At 37.5% G+C, this 25150-nt stretch overlaps 1 protein-coding gene across 4 annotated transcripts in view; it reads left to right on the top strand.

The window, feature by feature from the left end:
- The window catches only part of LOC100727621 (chromatin remodeling regulator CECR2), a 159842-nt gene that overhangs the window by 97028 nt on the left and 37664 nt on the right, over positions 1 to 25150 (top strand). For all 4 annotated transcript variants that reach the window (XM_063258655.1, XM_063258656.1, XM_063258654.1 and 1 more), the window contains exons 3-7: positions 16494 to 16677; positions 18476 to 18615; positions 19463 to 19567; positions 21832 to 21881; positions 23036 to 23205. In XM_063258655.1, the coding sequence (XP_063114725.1) occupies positions 16494 to 16677; positions 18476 to 18615; positions 19463 to 19567; positions 21832 to 21881; positions 23036 to 23205 (649 nt within the window). The remainder of the gene's footprint in view (positions 1 to 16493; positions 16678 to 18475; positions 18616 to 19462; positions 19568 to 21831; positions 21882 to 23035; positions 23206 to 25150) is intronic.

The raw sequence follows: 25150 nt of genomic DNA, 5'->3' as shown, positions 1-25150 counted from the left end.
GTTACAGTTTGGAATAGGGGTCAGAAAGTGACCCTGCTTTTTTTTTTTTTTACCCTTGACAAGTTGTGTAATTTCTTTTCTTGCACATTTAAAAGGATTCATCACTAAAAGCCTATGGGTTTGTGTCAAGTTTTATGTTACTGATTTGCTTTATTGAATAGATTAAAGCTATTTAGTAGTACTGTGTATTAAATAATTTTTCGTATGCAACTTTTTTTCCCAATTGATTTTATCTTTTTTTTGGTGGGGGCAAGGTTTCACTATATGGCTCAGGCTGGCCTTGAACTCACTTTGTAGCCCATGCTGGCAGTGATCCTTTTAAATTTGGGACTACAGGTGTGCACCACCATGCCTAGCTTGATTTTCTATCTTAAAAGGTATTTTTTTTTCTTTTTAGAATTCTATTTTTTCTAAGTCCATTTTATTTCAAGGATTTAAAAAAAGAAAGAAAAGGATAAAAAACTACATCAGAATTTCAAAACACATCAGTCAGGAGGCAACAGTGGTACATATATTGTACATCGTCATCCCTAAATCATTCACCCAGAGCTATCTACCTTCAATTGTCCGAACATTACCAGTACAAATCTTTCTTTTCAGAGAATTTAGAGAAATCAGTAGTATAACTATCTTAACTATTTTTATATACATATACATACACATGGTTTCTTCTTTCACCTTGTTACACTAATGAAACAATACAATGTTTACACATGTGTGTCTTACTTTCACTAATGAGTATGTTCTCAAAGTGTATCCATTTACCTATAAAAATGTCTAGTTTATCATTCTTTATAGCTGAGTAGTACTCCATTGATTAAAAATACCACATCTTTTTTTATCCATCCCTCAGTTGATGGGCTTTTAGATTGTTACCAAGATTTGGCTATTATAAACTGTGCTGCTATAAAAATGGGTGCACATATATCACTGTGGCATGATTTTATTCATTCCTTTGGGAAGATACCCAGAAGAGGAATACCTGGGTGAATGGGATCTCCAATCTTATTTGTCTGAGGAATCTCCATACTGATTTCCACAGTGGTTGTACCATCTGCATTCCTACCAACAGTGGAGAAGGGTTCCTTTTGTCCCACAACCCCTACAGCATCAAGTTAATGCTTGATTTCCTGATACTAGGCATTCTTTCTGGGGTGGGGTAGAATTTTAGTATTGTTTTAATTTCCATCTCTCAAATGACCAGTGAACATTTTTCACATATATATTTGCTGTTTGTATTTCTTCATCTAAGTAGTATGTATTCATCTCAGATGCCCATTTTTGGATTGGGTCTTTAAATCTGGGAGGACCGATTTTGTTGAATTCTTTGTATGTTCTCAGTAGTAACCCTTTGTCTGAGGAACAGCTGGCAAACATTTTCTCCCACCTCCTAGGTTGTCTTTTTACTCTGTTGGTGGTTTTTCTTGCCATACAAAAGCTTTTCAGTAAGGTAAGATCCCATGTGTTGATTCTTTGTGACAGTTTTTATGCAATCAGGATTTTGTGCATAAAGTCTTTGCCTACACCAATGTCTTTAAGAGTTTTACCATCTCTACCAGATATTTAGTGTTTCTGTTTTAATATTAAGATCTTTGATCCATTCTTATTTTAGTTTAGTACATGGTGAAAGATAGGAGTCCAGATTTAATTTTCAGCATATGTAGAGCCAGGTTTTTCCAGCACCATTTATTGAAGAGGCTATCTTTCTTGTAGTGTACATGTTTGGCACCTTTGTCAAAAATAAAGTGGCTTAGTGTGTCTGGAGTTGTTTCTGCATCTTCTAATCCATTCTATTGATCTTCAGGTCTGTTTTATTTTTCCCAGTACCACACTTTTTATCATAGTAGCTTTATAGTAGTATAATTTCACATCACATCACAGATTTTGATGCCCTCTCTCTTGTCTTTGTTTCCCAGGATTACGTTTGCTATTCTGGGTCTTTTCTGGTTCCAGGTGAATTTTAAGATTGTTTTCTCTAATTCTGTGGGATACACTTTTGGAATTTTGATTAGGATTGCATTGAATCTGTGTAACAGTTTTGAAAGTATGGCCATTTTCACTATGTTGGTTCTTCCTACCCAAGAGCACAGGATATCTCTCCATTTTCTAATATCCTCTTCAGTCTCCTTTTTCAGAGAGGTGTAGTTTTCAATGTAGAGGTCTTTTACAATCTTTTGTTAGATTGATTCTTAGGTATTGCTTTTTTGGGGGATGCTATTGTATTGTTCCCCTGATTTCTGTATCAGTGAGTTTGTTATTCGTGTACAAGACTACTGATTTTTGAGTGTTGACTTTGAAACCAGTTACATTACTGAATTTACTTATGAAATCTAGAAGTCTTTCGTTGGAGTTTTTGGGGTCTTCTCAGTAGAGTATCATGTCATCTGCAAATAGTTTAACTTTTCCCTTTCCTATCTTTATTTCTTTTATTTCTTTCTCTTGTCTAATTGCTCCTGCTTAGAGTTTCCAGGATTATGTTGAATAAGAGTAGAGACAGTGGACATCCTTTTTCCTGATTTTATAGTGAAAGCTTTCAATTTTTGTCTATTTAGTATGATGTTGACTGTTGGTTCGTCATAGATGACCCTTATCAGATTGAGGTAAAGACCATCTATTTCAACTTTCTGGAAGGTTTTTATCATGAATGGGTACTGGATTTCGTCAACAGCTTTTTTTCTGCATCTGTTGAGATGATCATATGACTTTTTTTTTGTCCTTGGCTTTGTTAATGTAGTGTGTTACATTAATGGATTTATGTATGCTGAACCATGTCTGCATCCCTGGGATGAATCCCACCTAATCATGGTATACAATCTTTTTGATGATTTGCTGCAGTCTGTTTGCCAGTATCTTACTGAGGATTTTTGCACCAGTGTTTATTAGGAGATCGGCCTGTTACTGTCTTTCTTAGTTAGATCCTTCTCTAGTTTTGGTATCAGGGTAATATTTGCTTTCAGGAATCAATTTGGAAGTATTGCTTCCCTTTCAATTTCATGAAAGAATCTGAGAAGCAGTAGTGTTACATCTTCACTAAATGTCTTGTAGAATTCAGCAGTGAATCCATCAGGCCTTTTCTTTGTTGATAGGTTTTTAATTACATCTTGAATTTCATTTATTGATACTGGGTTATTTAGGATTTTTATATCTTCTTGATTCAGCTTTGATAATTCATATGTATCTAGGAATCTGTCCATTTCTATATTTTCCATCTTGTTGGAATAGAACTTTTCAAAGTAGAGATAGATGATTTTCTGGATTTCTGCAGGATCTGTTGTGATTTTGTCCTCTTCATTCCTAATTGTGTGGATTTGAGTCTTTTGTTTACTTTTTTCTTCAATTTTTTAAAATTTTATTTTAAAGAGAATAAAACTAATCAAAACAAACCAGTGTAAGAGATATAGAACTTCAAATCTTTATGAAATCAACAGTAGTTATCATAATGCCTTTTGATGTCTTCAAAATAAATACAGATAACTTCAGATATAGTAAAAATCAAATAGAATAGAATAAAAACAATAAAAACAAAATAATGAATGCAATAAAGAATTTCAAAGCAAGCCAATAGTAAATCCAAAATTGCTACCATAATATATCTTACAGTCTTAAATAGCTGCTCCTGCCATCAAATATAACATACGCAAAACAAAGGAGAACAAAACCCAACTCAACAAAACAGTGGAAATGATGTAGGACCTCAAAACAAGACTATAGGGAATCACCAATAGCCACAACTCTCAGAAGGATATCTCCCCCTCCCCCCAGATGGCACATTGTGTACTGACGTCCTCTGAACATGTGATCAGACCACTGGCCGTAGACCTGCAGTGTTAGGCATCCAATTGCATTTCACCTTGATAGCTGTCATCACAGCTTGTGTTTCTCCAGATAAACCTGTCACTTACAGGGGGAGGAGAGGAATTAGTACTTCTTGTTTGGCAGCCCAGGTGCAAAAAGGGGCTGGGGTCTGACTGTTCCCAGTGTGGCATGGTCTTGGTTCCTAGACTAGGCTTGTTTGCTAGTGTAGCCTTGTTCTCTCCCCTCAGTCCACAAATGGTGCTTCTTCTTTCCTTTTTTTGATAAGGTTGGCTAAGAGTTTGTCAATTTTATTTAATCTTTCAACGAGCCAACTCTTTGATTCATTCTTTGTATTGATTTGTTTGGTTTGGTTTGGTTTTGGTTTCCAGTGTGTTAATTTCTGCTCTAATCTTTATAATTTACTCCCTTGCGCAGGCTTAAGACTGCTTTCATTGTGTCCCACAAATTCCAGTATGTTGTAGTGTCATTATCATTCAAGTATAAAAACTGTCTAATTTTTTCTTTAATTTCACCTGTCACTCATTGTTAATGTTGAGTAAGGTGCTATTTAATTTGCATGTGTTTATGAAGTTCTTGTGGTTTCCTTTGGCATGGATTTCCAATTTCATTGCACTGTGGTCTGATAGTATGCATGGGATAATTTCAGTTCCTTTGCATTTACTTAAGCATGTTTTATGAACCATTGTAGGGTCTATTTTGGAGACTGTCCTGTGTGCAGCTGAGAAGAATGTGTATTCTGATGTTGTGGGTGGAACATTGTATAGACATCTACTAGGTCCATTTGTTCAAAACTTAGATTTAGTTCTAATATTTCTAATAGTTCTAATATTTGTTTTGCCTAGTTGATCTCTTTTTGTGATAGTGGGGTATTGAGATCTCCCAATACAATTGTATTAGGGCTTATTTGATTTTTTACATCCATTATTATTTTATATAGTTGGGTGCACTGGTATTTGTTGCATAGATATTTCTGATTGTTATCTCTTCCTCTTGGGTAGTGACCTTCTCTAGCTCACTTAATCAGTCTTGGCTTGAAATCACTTTGTCTGCAAATAAAATTGCTATTACTGCTTTTTTTCTGGGTTCCTATTGCATGAAGTATTGTTTTCCAAACTTTGACTTTCAGTCTGTGAATTTCTTTTTAAATTAAATGTGTTTCTCATATGCAGCATATTGTTTGTTGGCTCTTGCTTCTTGATCCATTCTGTCAGTCTGTGTCTTTTGACCAGTGAGTTGAGACCATAAACATTGACAATTATAACTGATAATGTTGATATATCCTTGTGATGTTATTTCCTGTTTTTGGCCCTCTGCTTTTTTTGTTTCCCTCTAATTTAGTTTGCCTTCCCTGGTGGATTGCTTCTGTTTAGGTTTATGGAGCTGTATCTTAGAATGTCCTTCAGAATATTTTGGAGTGCTGGTTTGGTGGTCATAAATTTCCACGTATGTTGTTTGTCATGGAAGTATCTTATTGCTCCATCATTTTTGAAAGATAGTTTTGTGAGGTATATCAATCTGGATTGAAAGTTGTTTTCCTTTATAACTTGGAATACTTCACTCCAAGCTCTTCTTGACTTGAGAGTTTGTGCTGAGAAGTCAGCTATGATTCTGATGGGCTTTCCTTTATAGGTGATTTGTTTCTTTCCCTAACTGCTTTTAGTAGTACCAGCAACATGTGCTGAATTTCTAGAATCTTGACTATGATATGCCTGACTATAATTTTTTTTATCATTGCTAATTGGGTTCTATATGTTTCACTTGTCAGATTCTTTTTCTCTGCCAGGAAAGTTTTTGGTCACAATGTCTGTGAAGATGTTTTTAATATCATTTGTGTTATCTCCGGCTTGTTCATTAACTCCAATTAATCTTAAGTTATTCTTGGTCTCATCTAGCAGCTGCTAGATTGATTTCTCATGGTTCCTTGCTGGTTTTGAGAAACCTTTCTTTTCCTGGTCACTAATTGCAATCCTGTCTTCAATATCTGATATCCTGTTGTCACATTGGCCTAATCTGCTTCAAATACTTTCAGAAGAGTTTTTATCTCCTGGATATCTGTTTAAATCTGCTTTATGGATTCCATTTGTTTCCTGTGTTGGTACTTCCATAATTTGCTTAAGCTGATGTGTGTGTGTGTGTGTGTGTGTGTGTGTGTGTGTGTGTGTGTGTGTGTGTGTTTGTCTGTCTGTTTTAACATCCCCAAGCCTAGTGTATATTTGGTTAATCTCTGTAGTTATCTGAGATTATTTCTGATTTCATTTTTTCCAAAGCTTCATTCAATTTTCACTTCAGAGAGACCTAATGGGGGCTTTTGGGTTGTCCCACTTCATTACTCCCTGGATTTGCCTTTGGTAAACTGTATGTCATGAGGTTGCATTTTGTTACATGTCATCTCATTCTATTTTCTCTTTTTTTAGTTCAATTTCTGGGGTGATGCTTGTCAGTTGCCTATGGCAGGTTGATATTTTGGCAGTATTTAGGACACTTAGGTGATTACTTCTCTGAGGTATTTTCCAGGTGTAGCTCATTTTTGGGTTTTGAGTTCTTCTGGGTTCTGTTGGAAGATCTTACCTCTTCCATTTGTTGAAGATGAGAAGTTATTGCTCATTTGGCCTACTCCCTGATTCTTTGGCACTGTGCCACCATATTTTCTGTGACCCGTAGTTAATCTTAGTCATGGATTATCAGGACCAACAGCTGTTTAGAACAGTTATGTCAATTTTGGCTATAGTAGTACCAGTAACATCAAATATAGCCTAGAAGGCAACAAACTGACCTAATCCTTAATTTGCATCTTTTAACCATGTGAACAAGATCTGTGATTATATAACAAAATATAAAAACAAACCAGATAATTAAGTGCAATATGTAAGTCCATAATGTGTCCATTTTTCCCTTGGGGTTAGAATTGAAAATGGATTAAGGAGAAAATAGAGAAGTGATAAGAAAGAGATTGGAAGGTTGGAGGACAAAGTGGGATCATGCCAGCTTGGGGAAGCTGATGCAGAACACTGAAGGAAAAGAGAGATGGAAGAAATGAAAGAAAGAACAGAACTATACCCACAAAGAGATTAGGAACCACTTTCACACTCTTATATAAACAATGAAGGAGAAAGAGAAAAGAAAAATGAAACAAAAAAAAAGACAAATATAAAAAGAAAAAAAAAAGCGAACAGTCCACTTCCAGGATTCTCTCTGGGACTAGTAAAACAGCCTATGGAGACAGTCTCAAATCATGCCCACTGTATCCCAGCAAACCAGCAGGCCTGCCCTGAGACCAGACTCATTGGGCTCGCCACATTCCAAGCAGTTTCCGTGGGTCTGTGCCCAGCAAGGAGCTGCTAGAGAAGAGAGCGGTAGTTCTGGGTTCTGGCCCAACTCCAAAATGGCTCCTGCCCAATTGCTCTTTCTTGCAGGAGGACTAAGTCCTCTGCACCACCAGCCAGCGCAGTCGTCTACATTCACCATTCTGCTCCACTGCCATGTATCTCTGCAGAGGCCTCTGGGGTTGCCAGCCATCTCTGTCACCATGACCATCCATCCCCAGATTCTAACAGCGCTCGCACAGTGAGTCCTGTCTCAGGGTGAAAGCACCACCAGCTACCACCTTCTTTGTTGAAATTTTTCTTTTTACTCTCTCTGTGGGCTGAAATTCGCAGTTCAGATTATTCAAGAGTTCGTCCTAGAGACCCACTTTCTTCCTTTTTTATCTTTCTCACAATGCTATAATCCAATGTCTGGATGGCAACTCTCAGAGAGGCTGTTTTCTGTGCCACTTACCGCTGTGCCATCTTCCTGGAAACCTGTCTTAAAGTTTTAAATTTATTTCCAGAATGCCATTCCCTTTTTTTTTTTTTTTTTTTTTTTTTTTAAGACAGAATCTCACCGTGTAGTTCAGGCTGGCCTTGTGCTCACAGTGTAGTCCAGGCTGACCTCAGACTGGCAGCTGTCTTCCTGCCTCTCAGTCTATCAAGTGCTAGGATTACAAGCATGTACTATCTCACTTGGCTGTTTCTTATCCTTTTAATGTTTTTAGTATTTGGACTGCTGATACTTGTTTGTCTCCCCTACTTTGTTCTTTTCATAGCCTCACCAGCTTTTTCAATATTTAGTAAAGAAGTATCCTTTTATCCTCTCTCTCTCTCTCTCTCTCTCTCTCTCTCTCTCTCTCTCTCTCTCTCTCTCTGTTTTTCAAATCCATTTTATTTCAAAGAGAAAGAAAAAGGACCAGGGATTTAGCTCAGTGATGTAAGCGCCTGCCTGGCAAAGCATGAAGTTGTGAGTTCGATCCCTGGCACCTACCCCCCCCCAAAAAAAAACAACAACAAGAAAAAGAACAAAGAAAACAAAACAATTTCAAAACACGTCAGTCAGGGGCAACAATGGTATTTTATTTTCTTACTTTCCTTTGTAATTTGTTTGCCTGTTTTCTAGACTTTTTTTCTGTTTACTTTGGCTTAACTTGTTTCTTTTTTTTGGGGGGGTACTAGGGATCAAAAACTTGCTCTTTTTCTCTCTAAGTTAGAGTAATGCTTTTGAACTTTTTTTTTCTTTTCAAATATAATCGTTTCAAATAAATTCCCTTTAGCATCACCAGCATAAGTGCCTGCCTGGCAAGCACAAGGCTGTGAGTTTGATTCCTGCCTCCCCACAAAATAAAATAAATTTCCTGAAAGAAAGCGTCCTGATTTCATTGTAAGGAGGGCATGGCTACATCCACAAATTTTAGTGTTTTCATTATCATTTAAACATGTTCAATTTTATTTCTCTATGATCTGAAAATTAAGTTTATTACTGAACTGCGAATGGTGACACATGATTATTATAATCCTAGCACTTTGACAGCTAAGACTGGAAATCATGAGTTCAAGGCACTATACAGCAAAGACACTGCCTCAAAACAACACAAAGTGTGAATTCCTGGATATCTTACTGATTTGTAAGGTTGTTGTTGTTGTTGTTGTTGTTGTTATTTTTGGATCCTGGGAATCAAACTTGGGACCTTGCACTTGCCAGGCAGGTGCCATGCTGGTGATCTATATCCCAGGCCTCAGTGGTTTAAGTCCATGTATTCAGATAATATATTTTGTGAACTATGTGTAGTGGAACATGCCTGTAAACCCAGCACCTGGGGGGACTAAGACTGGAGGATTTAAAGTTTGAACTCAGTGTCTTAGTTGCCTTTTACTTGTCCCTGAGACAAAATACCTGATGCCCAAAGTTACAGAAGGAAAAGTTTATTTATTATAATTCTTGTAGGTTTCAGTCAATACTCAGTTGGCTCCAAGCAGCAGGGTGGCATGGCGGGCCGCCATTCATGGCTGGCTGCAAACAGCAAGATAAAAACTGGAGAGAGAGAGAGACAGACAGACAGACAGACAGACAGACCTTCCTGCCATTACATAGTATGCTGGCTCCACCCCTAGTTAGGTGTAGCACTTATACCACCAATCCGAGCACTAGACAATGAACCAATCACAAATGTTAGATTTGGTCAAGTCCATAATTCATGAGGCTTGGAGACCAGTGACATAAACCATGACATTGAGCCTGTGCAATTTAGTGACACGCTGTCTGAAAATAATAAAAACGCTTCGAGTACTGCCTTACCGCCCCATACACATTTTAAAAATATAATTATGTATACATGCTCTCACTGATATTTTAATTAAGTCTAATGAGAATCATTCCCAGGATATGCTTTATCTTGGTGAAGTTTCCATATGCATTTAAAAATATACTGCTGTTTTCTGTGTACTATTTTGTAAAGCTCACTTAAGGTTGGTAGTTTTGTTGAGATACAACCTTATTGATTCTTTTGTCTAGTTGGTCAGTTAGTAAGTGAAAAGGAGAGGCTGAAAACTCTATATTTATGAATCTGATTTCTTTCCCTCTTCAGTTTTGCCAGTGTTTGGTTCATGTGTTGTGTCGTATTATTAGATGAATATATACCTTGGTTATCTGTTCTTGGGAAGTCTATCTATTTATTATTATATACTGCTATTTTCAAATCTGTTCTGTCCCATGTTAATGTCACTATTCATTTTTTTGTGGAGTTAGATGAAGTCATGCTATGTTGCCCAGTTTAACTAAGAACTCTGGAGGTCAAATATTCTTAGACTTTCAGATAGCTGGGACTATAGGTCCCTGCAAATGTGCCTACTTTACAGAGTCAGTTATCTTGTGTTTCATTTTGGTTTGGTTTGGGTTGGTTTTCGAGTGTTAGGGGTCAATCAAATCCAGGGTCTCCAGTGCGCAAGCTACAGCCCTAGCCATTGTTCATCTTTCTTACACTCACCCTGTTTGCTATATAATTTTCTGTCCTTTTAATCACTTTATTTTATGTAGATAGCCTGTAGTTGGCTTCTGCCATTTAATTGGTATCAGTCCGTTTTCTGTTAGTGTGGTTTTTGCTATAGTCATTTTTCTACTTGTTTTGAATTTGAGTATAAAGTTCATTGGTTTTGAGTATATTCATCAAATTGTACCACTGACTACTAATACCACAACATTTTTATCATGTTGGGGCTGGGGAATGTTAGTAGTCATTCCTTGTTTATGTTAACCTCCAGTTCTCCGAATTGCTGTTCTACCTGCTCTCTATTCAACTACTCTGGGTACTTCTTACAGATGGAATCATACTTTTTGTTTTCAAGTTTCTTCGGTGCTGTAGCTTGCATCATTAATTCATTCCTTTTTAAAGTCAAATAAGACTCTGTTGTGTGGTTATGCATTTAATTTACTCATCAGTTCAGGGACACTTGCCATTTCCATTTATATATTCATTATATTATTCATTATATATTTCATTATATTATTCACTATTTCATTCATTTATTCATACCAGGGATCAAACTCATGACCTCGCTCTTGCCAGGCACAGGCACTTGTGATGCTGAGCTATATCCCTGGTCCTGCTATTTCCATTTGGGAGACTGTCATAAATTATGCTGCTTTAAACATTTGTGTGCAAGTTGTTTTTGTGTGGATGTATGTGTGTTTACATTTCTCTTGGGTATAAACCTGTTAGTGGAATGGCTGAATCAGAAGATACATTTAACTTTTGAGCAGTTTGCCAAAATTTCTTAGGTAGTCATACCATTTTTCATTCTCACCAGCAATATGTGAGGGTTCCATTTTCTCCATATCCTGGTTAGCATTTGTCCCTCTGTATTCATTATCATAAGGGTATGAAGTAGCAGCAAGCTATGGTTTTCATACACATTTCCCAAATTGTTGTTGAGTATCTTTCCATGTGCTTCCTTATGGTTTGTGTCCCAGTGTTTATGCTTTAGTGCTTTCTTTGAAGCTAAATGATTCTTTTTAGGTATATCATTTTATTTCTTTTGTAAGTTTTTTTGTGTATGTTAGATAGTTAGAAAGCTGGTAATATACCCTTACAGTATCAAAAGCTATTGTAAATTCTTGTTGTTCCTCTTAGGACTTTTGAGAGTACTTGAGACATTTTGCTTTCCAAAAATGGTATTTAGGGTACCATCTGAATTTCATTAAAAATGGCCTCTATCATTTCAAAGATTGGACATGTTGGGGCTGGGGATTTAGCTCAGCGGCATAAGCGCCTGCCTTGCAAGCAGGCAGTCGTGAGTTCGATCCCTGGTACCAATTAAAAAAAAAAAAAGACTAAACATGTTCATCTTTCTTTCTTTCTTTCTTTCTTTCTTTCTTTCTTTCTTTCTTTCTTTCTTTCCCCAACTTAAATATATCTGAAATCTCTTCTAAAAGGTAGGTATTTCCATTGACTTTGCCTTAGTGATGTATTCCTGTAGTTTGAATTAACCATGAATTTGACTGTATCTTGATTTTCCTGTTGATTTTGAGTATGTGGATATAGTAGCTAGCTACTGCAAAGCTCTAGTGAAGAGCTGTTACTTTTGTCCTTGGTTTTCAAAAGTAAATGCTGTGTTATTTGTTTATGTGTGATGTTAGAACCTAGAGCCTCATGCATGCTAAGCATGCAGTTTACAACAGAATTATACTTCCAGCCCATCAAGTTTCGTTTTGTTTCATTTCATTTCATTTTGCTTTGCTTTGCTTTGCACATTCTTTCTTTTTTTTCTTGGCAGAATTTCACTGTGCAGTTTAGGCTGACTTAGAACTCATTTTTCAGCCCACTCTGGCCTGTAACTCACAGTGATCCTCCTGTCTCAGCCTCCAGAATGCTGAGATTACAGGTGTGCACCATCATGCCTGGCCACATCAAGTTCCTTGCAGTCTTTCTACTTGCTATTTTATTAGAACCCAATCTTTACCTGTCTAGTCTAATGTGATTTAACTGTATGTATGTGTATTTTAGTTGCTTTACAAATGATTTTAGCAAAAAAAAAATACATAATTGCATTTTTCTCATAGCCTCTGTTACAGTTTGTGTCTGGGTGGCTCCTCATGCAGTCGTGGAAGTGGTTGAATCTAGTATTTGTGATTGGTTTGTTGTCTAGCACTGGAATTAGTGGTGTGGAGCCAGCATACATATAAGGGAGGGAAGAAGGCATGCTTTTACCCCTTTTTTACCTTGTTTGCTCTTATTGCCTGCAGCAATGGCAGCTGAGTATGGACTGAAACCTCCAAAAACTATAAAAAATAAACCTTTCCTTACTTCATGTTGGATGTCAGATATTTTGTCTCAACAGTGAGAGAAAAGTAACCAAGACAGCCTCCATTCTACAATAAGCATAATGCTGTACCCTAATTCCCCTTTGTAAGGGGACTGCTGTGGGTGCCCTTTCTTGTGTCTTAACACATACCTCAAAGAATTCATAAATCTTTTTCTACTGTAAGCTTCCAAAACAGTTTGCAGATATGAAAAGCTGTTGCCCTTCCATGTTATACATTCTGCCAGTTCCAGCCCATAGAAACTCAAGTTAGAATGTAGCACTCAGACCATTCCAGGTTGGGCCTGCCATTAGATGCCGGTTCTAACTGAGATGCGTGTACTCTGCTGGGATTCCGAGAGATCGCTCTGAGTGGGGATTGGAAAGATGGTTGGATCATGTTTACTTTTATTACTGCTTGATCTTGGCCTCTCTGTTTTAAGGAACAGAGAGGTAATTCGTAGCTGGTCTCTTGCCTCACATACTACTAACAGCCACTGGCCTTTCCTGCTATTTTTAAGGACATAAACTACATGAGAAAAATGGGTAACTTAAGCACACTTGGAACTTTTATCATACAACAGGGAAAGTAGATTTTTCTCTACTCCAAACTTCAGATGATTTAATCTTTTTACTATATTCAAATGAAATATTTCATTATAATTATTTTATGTCTTTAGACAGAATCTCACTTTGAAGTTTAGGCTGACCTTGAACTCATTATGTGTCCCAGCCTGGCCAAAAACTTGTGTGCTGGGGTTACAGGCATGCACCTGTATAATTTCTTATCAGTGTGAATTGAAGTTATTAAAGTAGAATTACAGTGAGCTGAGTGGATGAGTTAAATCAATGAATGTTCCAAAAAATATAAACCTATAACTGAATTCTGGACATTTAAAAAGCATTTTTAAAAACTGATGTGTGTATCAGGTAATAGGGGCATAGTGCTACCACTATGCAAATAGCAAAATCTGAAAAACTACATGCAAAATTTGTTTGTGCTCATGTTTCTAGGGAAGAGTGTATATATATAGTCATAGGTTCTCAAAGGGTTTTTATCTCCCATAGAAGTTTAATGGGCCAATTAAATTTTAACTTGACTGGATTAAGAGACTCCTAGAATGATGATTGGATCCTGGGGGGCATAGGACTCTTCAGTGAATGAACCCACTGATGCACATAACTGAATGTGCTGTTGGAGCTGGGTCTGTGGGCAAGCCTTTGGTGGACACCACCGTATCTTTCAGTGATGCCATTTCCTTGCTTTCTGCTTCCTGGACACTGGGGTAAATGAATAGCTTTGGTCTGTCACTCCTTTCTACCGTGATGTTTCTGTCTTAGAACCAGCTAACTGTGGACTGAAATCTCTGAAACTTTTTAAGTTACAGGTATCAGGTTTTGTTTGTGCTTTTGTTTTTTCCTCCCAGCATTGAGAAAGCTGAAAACTGTACAGTTAGGAGCCACTGAATAGAAAGGACTGACCTGATACTTAGGTTCCTGAAACTTTGTTATTTGAAGTTAGCCAGTAAATTCCCTTTGAAAGTTTTCCTGTCCTGCCACGTGTGGCGGTGCACCCCTGTAATCTTAGCACTCGGGAGGCTGAGGCAGGAAGATTCTTGTGAGCTCAAGGCCAGCCTGGGCTACATAGTGAGTTCGAGGTCAACCTGAAGACCCTGTCTCCCTCTACCCACAAAAGCATGGTTTCTCCATTTTCTGATCTTTAAAAGAAAGAGGTATAGCCAGAGGTGGTGGCATATACCTATAAGACCAACAGTGGGAGACTGAGGCAGGAGGAGCACAAGACCTGGATGATTCAGAAAACACACACACACAAAATAAGTTTATATGAGAAGTATATATATACAAAGAATTGAGTTTGTGTTGTATGGTTAAACTCTAAGGTACCTTTTGGTTAAGGTGGTATGGAGGTGCCTTATCAAAACAGAGCAAAAATGATATGGTTGAAATGAAGTAGGGTACTAGTGCTGCTGGAAAAGAATGTCAAATACAGAATTCTTTGAGTTTAGCAGGGGCTTCCAGACAGTTTGTAGCACAGAAAACAGCACTATCTGCACACAATTTACCCAGCCTGCACACTTTGGCTCACTGCCCTGCTCACTGGAGTCAGAGAGGTCACATCCTGGCTAGCCAGTCTCCACAGGAACCTTCAGGGAAGCTGCCATCCTGGTCATCTCCATGTCGCAGATTCCGTGTTGTACTTTCCTGCAGGAAAACCTAGTTTATTGTTTGGGGAACCTGGTATATGTTTATATTTTATCTGTTTTTTGCAATCCGAGCTTCTCATATTCCACTGAACTGTATGTACCCTCAGCCATAGAAATTCTTAAGAGCATGAGAAATATAAAACAATTCATTGCCAAAGGGGTCTTGTCTTCACACTCTTAGCAGCTTAAAAACAACCTTTTTAGTTTCTAAATTGAGCACAGTCACTGCCTGGCTTTTACCATAGCCAATTGGAACTCTTTGCCTGGCTCCTTACTCGTGAAGGGATCATAGCAGCTTCGCAGACAGAGGAAGAGATACAACCAGTTCATTGCTTGAAGGTTCAAGTAGATGCCAATATAACAGCGCTCTAGTCAAATTGAAAGCACCTTGATATTTTAAATTATTATATTACCTACATCTTTTTTTTCCCCCCTTTTCTTTTTTGGTACTGGGAATCAAACTCAGGACCTCACACTTGCCAGGCAAGCACTATGCTACTGAACTAAATCCCCAACCCTATGCTACATCTTATTAGATAGTATACTCACATTTTCCCAGTGTGAGATGATAGTACTCAAAGCAGATAGAAGTGGCTTCTCTCTTTGTAAAAAGCAAAATATTTGCCAAAATATCCTTAATTTTTTCTATGAACATTTTCTGACTTTTATGTATATAACTTTCTTTCTCTCCCTGTTTTTCTTTTTTCTCCTTTCCCTCCCTTCCCTTCCCTTCCCTTCTTCTCCGCTCACCGCTCACTTCTTCTCCCTACCCCTCCCTTTTGACAGGATCTCTCTGTAGCCTAGGCTGTCTTCAAACTCGTGGCCATCCTACCACCTCAATCTTCCAAGTGCTGGGATCACAGGCATGCAGTGCTGTGCCAGGCTAACTACCCTATATTTTAAGTCAGTTTGGTACATACCTCTTTTTAAAATGATTCTGAAAATTCCTTTAATCTTTGTTTATTAGTAAGAAAATTGCTTGTCAAGCATAAATAGATTTTATCTAGATCAACAGTGGAGCTTAAGAATGACCATCTAACAAATAGCAGTTTCTTGTATGCAAAGCACGTTTAGGCACTAATGAAAATCTAGTTATAAGATTCCCATTCTAGTCAAGAAAAAAAATGTAAGTTGCCATCATGCTGTCTTAAATATTTTCTGTAGAGAACCTGTTTTTAAATTTTACGTATTTAGGGGCTGGGGATTTAGCTCAGCGGCATAAGCACCTGCTTTGCAAGCAGGCAGTCGTGAGTTCGATCTCTGGTACTGATAAAAACAATAAAGACCAAAAAAAAAAAATGTATGTATTTAGTTATGGTGGCACACACTCATGGTTAGAGCTGCTCATGAGCTGGGGTGGCAATATTGCTTGAGTCCAGGAGTGTTAAGAGCAACCTGGGCAACATTGTGAGACCTCATCTCCTTAAAACTTTTTTGAATACAATACTGTTGCACATTACACTAGCTGCTTCTGTCCTACCTTTATTAGGTAGACTGATTTTGTGTGTGTGGCTTCTAACTCATGAACTCAGTTTTGAACTGTGTATCTGTATGAACCGCATAATCTTAATGGTATGAGCAAAAGGTGAGACTTGTCCACTTCAGTTTATCCCACTGATTACTGAAGCTTTCACCTAACTAGCCAGGATGTACTGTGTTTAGAATAAAACAACTTGTCCTATATGAACTTTAATATATTTATCTTCTTTGGAATTTGACAAAATAGAATGTCCATATAGATAATCTAACACCTAAAGCTTCAGTGAAGGGCTTTCTGGAAGCTCATCAGCGTTCAGACCATCCTTGTTTCATATTCACAAGCTTTTGTGTTTGGGCCTTGGACTAGGCCCCAGACGTTCCACAGCTATCTGGAAGACATCATCAACTACCGCTGGGAGTTGGAAGAAGGGAAGCCCAATCCTCTGAGGGATGCCAGTTTCCAGGACCTGCCCCTGCGTACCCGGGTGGAGATCCTACATCGCCTGTGTGACTACCGGCTGGATGCAGATGATGTCTTCGATCTTCTCAAGGTGTTTCACAGTGACCCTTTATCTAGAGCAGTAGAAAGCCAGCAGCCAGGAATATGGTCAGAATGGCAAATTCGGAGATATTGAGACAGGCCAAAAAGATACTGGGTGACCAGTCTTTGGGTTCGTAATTGACAGTGACACTTAATATAACCATGACCAGGGAGCCAAAGGAATACAAGACATACAATGCCAGGCATGGTGGCGCATGCCTGTAATCCCAGCACTCAGAAGGCTGAGGCAAGAGGATTGCTGACAGTTCAAGTCCAGCCTGGGCTACATAGCGACTTCAAAGCAAGTCTGAACTTGACAGTGACACTCTGTCTCAAAAAAATATACATCCATAGCAGTGTGTTATTTCAGGTTAACTTCTGGTTAGTTTTGTGTATCTTTACACACACTCTGTCCCAACAGACAGGAGTAACAAGAAATGCATATTTGTTCTCCTTTCATCACATAAAACTACAACTAAACTACTCACTAAATTGTATTTCCCAAGGTGTAAGTTTGATTGAGCATAGTTGAAATATTTGTTGAAAACTCCCCAGATTTGAAACCATATATAATCATATCTTGGCCTTTTGCTAAGATCAAGTGTGAAATCATATATAATAAAGTTAATCTTCTGTACACATTTCATAAAACATGTTAATCAAAGATATGAAAATCCCTTTCTGTCCCTCTCATTCTAATATTTGTTTTAGAAGCATATTGCAGAAAGGGGGTATGGATTTGTGCTTTCATGAATAGGCAGGTCAGATTCTAATCAAGTTCAGTCATAAGTGGTTCAATGTGTTATGACTTTTCAGTCCAGCTTCACACATAAATGCATTGTAAAACATCATTGTATAATACAGTCCTTGCTAAAGACTATTAAAAGTGGGCCAGCCAATACAGGGCAGGCCATGGAGTAAATTGCAAGCTGTATTGCTGGATTTCTGCAGGAATGAGAAGTTGCTGTGAGTTACAATAGAGTAAAATAGAGGGCCACACATGACAAAGCCTTCCCAACATCTTATTCTACTTGGTTGTAATTGTCCTCTGTCATGTGAATACACATAAAATAACTCTATACCAAATATGTAAAATAGGACTGGGGATTTAGCTCAGCGGCATAAGTGCCTGCCTTGCAAGCATGCGGTCATGAGTTCGATCCCCAATACCAAAAAAAAAAAAATTCCAAATATGTAAAATGTACATCAGAATTCCTTTTGGTTTCTTTTTTATGGTGAAATGGAAACAGCAGTGGAGGAGGGAACATTTGAAATACCTATCTTGTTCTTCAAAGAAGATAGCCCTTCCCATCCTGTCTGTTTAACATATGATTGAAAATTTCACACTTTTGGGGCATTTTGACCATCTACCAGTTCAATTATTTAAATACAGGATGACCAAAAGTTGCTGCTGCTTGTTAATTTTTATAAGATAATGTAGATTTGGTTCTTGTCCAGCTCCGCTGGCAATCAGAATTGTGGGAAGAATTAAGTTCATGAACCGATGCCACTTTATAACAGGAAATATAAAAACAACAACTTAATCACATTTATTCAATACAAGAATCAACCGGTTGAAAAAAAATTAAATTAAATTTTAAAAAAATCAACCAGTTGAAATGACACCTGCATGAATAGCACTCAGGATAGTCAGTACATACGGCACTATCCAGTGATTCTCGAGGTAAACTTGTTAAGTGGTTAAAATACTAGATGTGTCTGAAGATAAATTTTAAATCAACCTTTTACTTTTTTCATGTTTGATTTTATTTCTTATTTCCTAATTCCCTTTTCCATGCTATACCTAGGGTCTGGATGCAGACAGTCTCCGCGTGGAACCTCTGGGTGAAGACAATTCTGGGGCCCTCTACTGGTATTTCTATGGCACACGAATGTACAAAGAGGACCCTGTACAAGGAAGGTCCAATGGAGAACTTTCTTTGAGCAGGTAGTCTGTGATATCAAGATTAATTGCTATTATATAAAATATCATTAAAATTAAATGAATTAAAGTATTGTAGCACAATACATATTTTTCTTAGTGAGGGAATTAACTGTGCTGACATGCCTGCAAAGAAACAGTAAGTAATTGACAGCATTTTGTATAAAAATATAAAGGAATTACTCTGCCTAGTCTCTGCTATAAGGTCATGGCGAAAAATAAAAGAGTCTTTCTTTCTTTCTTTTTTTTTTTTTAATGAAATGTGAAGAGATTCCTGAAGCATACTGCTACCTTACTCCTGACTTTTATGCAACTTTCCAGCAGCACAATCATTTGACTAGGTAGCAATTTTTATTTCATAGGAGATCCTTTGTTCTTTTTCCTGCTAGAATTGATAATCTGCTTTATGAACCTTAGGATCCACTAGTTTAAAGCCAGAAAACCTTAAATGATGCCAGAAATGTAAGCCTTGCTAAGTATTCCCTAAGTGAGGAACAGGCTTTTTGTCCTAGCATCCTAAAGTGATGCTTACTTTGCAGTATTTTTAGACTTCTTTAGTGCCAGGAGCAGCCTCACTATTAGTGTTAGGTCTTACTTTTTATTTTTATTTTTTTACTCATACTTTAATACTATAAAATGTCAATTTTCCTTGTTGTACATTACATTCCTTATTTATGTTACATTCCTTATTTATTACATTTCCTTATTTACTCTGCTCTTTTTGTGTGCCTCCTACATTTAAGCCTCTTGGGTAACTTCATGGCCAAAAGCAATGTGATTACTAATATAAAAGTCATCTCTAACACATTGATCCTCTGTAAGAATAGTTAAGTTAAATAATACTATTTCGTAGGGAAAGTGAAGGGCAAAAGAATGTCTCAAATGTTCCTGGAAAAACAGGAAAAAGAAGAGGAAGACCCCCAAAACGGAAGAAACTACAGGAGGAGATGATAGCAAGGTAAAAAAAAAAAAAACCTTGTTAATCTATGGTCCTCAGGTCCTTGTGCTGATAATTTACTGTTACAGTTTCACTGTTCCTTCTTTTGTGGTTTTTCCTTGTGGCATGGGAAGGACATTTGTATGTTTCTTAAGTTGTGGGTTCATGAGTTAGAGTCATTGCAAAATTATCTTGTGTTCGTTAAGGAGCTAAAATGGATTAATTGCAGAATGTCTGACAAATTGTCTACCTTTCCTAAACTGTTCTCTTATTGGTGACAGTTATATGCTTAATGACAATTAAAGTGACTAAGACAGTGGGCAGCATTTTAACAAAATGAAAACCATGCTTGACCCATAGTAAATGTTTAATAAACATTTATTATACTTCATATTTTAAAATTTGTTAGACCTCACATATTTTTACAAGAAAATGGAACAAGTAATCCGTTTATGTTGAAGATTGAATTTTTTTTTAGTTTTTGCATGAAGTTCATATATGATACCTAGAAAAATTTAAAGAACAAGAATTTGAAGAAGTGAGCATGGTGGCTTACGCCATCCCAGCACGCGGGAGGCTGAGGCAGGAGGATCACTGTGAGTTCGAGACCAGCCTGGGCTACAAAGTGAGCTCAAGACCTGCCCAAACTGCACAGAGAGACCCTGTCTCGAAAAGATCAAAAAAAAAAAGAATTTGAAGGAAACCATTTCATTTCATTCTGTTGTTATGGGCATTCCAAAAAGGGTTAATTTCATGGTTAAGAGTTGACTAAACAGCTTTTAGTAGAACTATGTCATACCGTATATGAGTTTAGGTGTTTATTCTTTCCCAAAGGAAAATTTTGTCACTAGTCATGACCAAGCATGCTTTTTGTGTTGAATGAAATTACCTAAGGGAAAGGTAACATTTTAGTTTTATATTTAGTTTTGGCAAAGCATTGTTTTGCATTGGGGGAAATTTTCTTTAACATATCATAAACTTTTAGGAGAGTCCATCATTGAATCTTGATTATTACAATCTGACCTATACTGTACAAATCCTTTTTTATTTAAGGATCAAATCTTTCATTACAAACCTATGATAGTAAAGCCATGTTCTTAAATTTTTATTTTGTTTATTTTTTTCTTTTCCCTTTTGGTACCTGGAATTGAACTCAGGATGTGCACTTGCCCAGCAGAAACTTATGCCACTGAGCTATATCCACAGCCTCCTTTTCTATTTAGAAAACGGTTTCATACCTACTCCATTTCTCTGTATCAACAATGGCGTATCTTGGTGTAGAATATTGAATCACTTTACCAAGCACAAACAGACTTGTGCTACCCTCTGCTGGTGGTTTAGAGCTGGGTCTTAATACCTTAGAGCTGGGTCCGTGGAACAGTAATATTGAAATATTAGTAAATTAAATGAAATCTATTTCAAATTAAGTTTTAATTATAAAATATTAAGTACACTATAGACATTGCAAGGGCTCAGTGGCCATCCATAACTTAGGCCTTACTGATCAAATAGCTGCTGATAAAGAACATGTCATTTCAGAGTTGCATCAAATACTGTACTACATTAAATGTTTGGAAATAAGTCCACAGAGTGTTCCCTTGTTATTTTAGGGCTACAATTAACAAAGACATTATTACTTAACAGTGTTGTCCATTTTATAATTTATTTATTTTTGATTTTGTGTGACAGGGTCTTGCTATGTAGTTCAGACTGACCTTGAACTCATAGCAATTCTCCTGCCTTAGCCTCCCAAGCGCTGGGATCACAGGCATGCACCACCACTCACAGCCCTATGAATTTTTCAATAGTCCCAATTATAGCAAAGTTAACTAAATTTATGAAATCACATTGTCAGTGGCAGCCATAGAACAGAGGCGTTCCAATTTCAGGGCCCATATTTGTGCCCTCTCCTTTAAATAAAGCATGATCTCCACATATGTGCCTGTATAAGAAGGGGGCTTTGAACTCCTTGGCTCTTTTTTGTTGGTATTGAGTTATCAACATGTAGCTCATCTGTTCACTTTCCTAAAAGTTTTAAGAGTTACTGTTTTCCTATGCATTAATGTTGCCATAACACGGGCATCCAAATGTCATTATTACTCTACGGTAACAAAACTACATACATCCAAGTACTAATATATTTCATAAAATCTTTTCCTAGTTCGCCCTTTTTAACAGTCACCCTTGTCTCTGTTACATTTATTGGATTCACATTTGGGGGAAAGCACAAAGCAGTTTTGGATATGTCTTTGTTTTAATTGGTGCCTCCTTTCCCTATGTTTCAGTGAGAAGCAGGAAGAAAGCTCCCTGGCATCTGAGCCACAGAAAAGAAATGGTAATGATATTTTTTGGCATTTAGAAAGGATTAAGTCAACCTAATTCATTTATATTAAGACAATGACTGTCTTTTTCCAGAATCATACGAGGTTCTTAGAATCATCATAATAGCCATCTAACTAGCCTTTCTACCCTTCTCCACTTTGCCATTCTTTTCTATATACCTTATCTAGTGTAGTCTCTCCCTCAGATGGAGTTTAAGATTGAGTTTTCCAGGTATGCTGGCACATGCCTTTATTTTCCTAGCACTCTGGGAGGTTGAGGCAGAAGAATCAAAAGTTCAAGCCTAGCCTAGGCAGTTTAGCAACTTACCAAGATTCTGTCTCAAAATAAAGACAGCAAGGCATGGTGGCACATGCTTGTAATCCCAGCACTTGGGAGACTGAGATAGGAGGATCAATGCAAGTTCAAGGCCAGCCTGAACTACATAGCAAGACCCTTTCTCAAAAGAAAATAATAAAATTTAAAAAGGTTAGAGTGTAGCTCAGTATGAACCTCCTGAGTTCAGTCTCTAGTTATGAGTAGAGAGAGCCTTACCTAGGTCTGCTCTCAAGTGTCCCGTTGTTGGCACAGTGAAATACCCAAACATGAATGAGCAACTTCTCAAAGAGTAGTTGTTGTTGTTGTTGTTGTTGTTGTTTTAATGATATATTGTTTCTTACCTAGATTTTACTTGTGTAAATAGATTTAGTTTGGGGAAGGGAATCAATGTACAGAATCATGGTATAAATAAGACATAAATTTCTGCAAAGACTCAAACTCAAGTATTTCTCTAGAAAAAGATATAAATACATTTAAGCATTTCTAGGATATTAAAATCTTACAGTCACAGTAATTATTATATTGCATGAGGCATTTTTCAGTTGTAAACAGTGATAATAGGAAAATTGAAAGTGTACAGTATCAAACTTTAAAAAGTAATTAATGTATCTCAACAGGCATAATAGTGCATGCCTATAATCCCTGTACTTGGGAGTCTCAGGGATCTCCATGAGTTTGAGGATACCTGGGACTACGTAGCAGGATCCTGTTTCAAAAACAAAGTAATACATGTTTTTCTGATTCGCTTGTTTTAGTCATGATCCAGGGCAGAGAAAATTTTGAGAGAATATTGTAGTAGGATTTGTTGTAGTGAATGTGTCTCTTTTGTAGGGTCCCAAGGGCCAGGCCAAGGCACTTGGTGGCTGCTTTGCCAAACTGAAGAAGAGTGGCGACAGGTCACTGAGAGTTTTCGAGAGAGGACATCACTTCGAGAAAGGCAGCTCTATAAGCTCCTCAGTGAAGATTTTCTCCCTGAGATCTGCAACATGATCGCCCAGAAGGTATGCAGACGTGGGTAGTTAGGTCCCCAGGACAGTAGTGATTAGGACTTACGAATATATTCCATTGTCTTGGAAGTGGTACAGGCCGTTGTCCTTTCTAAACTGGAGTGTTTACATGGATCTCACTGTGGGTTTTACAGTGTTCTCTCTACCCCCATGAAGTCCTCTGTGTCTACCAGACAGTGCTTCTAATGGCTTTTCACAGCCTGGAACCAACTTGCCTATAATGTTTCCCAGGAGGCACATGCTGAGCTTACCAGGTGTTCACCTGTCACCCTTTAAGGTCCTGTATATAACACTTGCCCAGTTTTTTGTTTTGTTTTGCTTTGCTTTTAAACAAAAACCATTCTTACGGATCTATGTCTCCTGCTAAGTAGCAAGTTTTCATTTAATGATGCCCTGCTTTTCTATGACATGTTCAAGTCTGCCCTTGCTTTCTTCTTACCTTTCCACTACTACTCTTTAAAAGCCATGCTTCAGGTTTACTATTTCCATGAACTGTCCATTTCACCTAGCCTCAAGATTTTTTTTTTTCCAAGTTTGTGATATCCAATAGCCTCAAGGTTTTCTTCCTAACATGTCTCCTCAGGCTTTATGTCATTGTAAGTTTAAGCTCCTTCAGTTGGGGTACTATGTGTTACTCTTCTCTATAACCCCATAGCACTTAATCTGTTCTACCAATGAGTATAATGTGTCCCATACTCTAATCACCTTCCAAAAGCCTTGCCTCTGAGTGCATGAAACTTTGGAAGGACATCTTGGTGTGAGCCATAACAACAGATATACTTAACCACACCAAGACGTAAAACTTTAGGTTTTCATAAAAATGTTCGAGAATAGATTCCTTGTGAGAGAAAAAGAAATTAGACCTTAAATGTAATTTTAATAACCATGAAATTAGAAACCAGGAAAAGGAATATTTGGTATTTTGAAAGATACACAGTGCTCTCACTATGAAAACTTTAGTAAAATGAATGTTGACCAGGAAAAAAGAGAGAATCTGAATTGTAATGTAAACATCTCAGCAAGTCAATAATGAGACAAGTGCTTTTTAACAAGAGGATACCATTAAAACCCCCAGAATTGGCTTTGAATGAGGTTGGAGTAGAGTACTTGTCTGTCAAGGCCTATATTCCATCTATCGCCCCGCAAAGCAAGAGTCATTGGATGTACTCACAAGGTGAAATTTTCTCAACCTTCAAAGAATAGATAACTTGCCAGTGGAGCACAGTGGCACATCCCTGTTACTCCAGCACTCTAAAAGCTGAGGCTGGGGGATTTGGGCAATATAGTGACTTAAAAAATGTCTCAACATAAAACAATTTTAAATTCCCCCTGATCTGTGACTCAATGTGGTGGCTTCAGGTTCAATCCCTAATTACTACCCTTCCCGTAAAAGAGTAGATAATTTTTAAATATTTCAAAAATGAAGTGTTCGTGATGTAGCCCAGTGGTAGAACACTGACATAGAATATAGGAAAGCCTGGTTTTATCCCAGCAAAATCAAAAACAAAATAGACAAAAATGAAGGGGGAGAAAGTTTGATGGTACCCTGTTCATTTAGACATAAGTATCTTTCATCTCATTCCTGATAAGATTGAATACATTGTTGCTATTCAGTAATATATATGTCAAGTTATATTAACAAGTGAAAGCTGCTTTTACCAAAAGAATAATCTATCATAGCGAGGTTTAGTGGCACATCTGTATTCCCAGCACTTGGGAGGGTGAGGCAACAGGATCGCTGTGAGTTCAAGGCCAGCCTGAAGTATGTAGCAAGACCTTATGTGAGAGAGAGAGAGAGAGAAATGACCCATTCAAGGTAAACCCTGAGATATGATAACATAATCTTAGAAGTCTTGTCTATTTTAGTGTAACAAAAAAGCATTTTAGCTGGGGTGTATGGTGATGCATGCCTATAATCCCAGCATTTGGAAGGCTGAGG

This window comes from Cavia porcellus, unplaced genomic scaffold, assembly GCF_034190915.1.
Source record: "Cavia porcellus strain 051 isolate PalLab524CR breed Dunkin Hartley unplaced genomic scaffold, mCavPor4.1 scaffold_11, whole genome shotgun sequence".
Classification (NCBI taxonomy): domain Eukaryota; kingdom Metazoa; phylum Chordata; class Mammalia; order Rodentia; family Caviidae; genus Cavia; species Cavia porcellus.
Note: the sequence above shows the minus strand (reverse complement) of the source record. Positions and strands in the feature narration are given on the sequence as shown.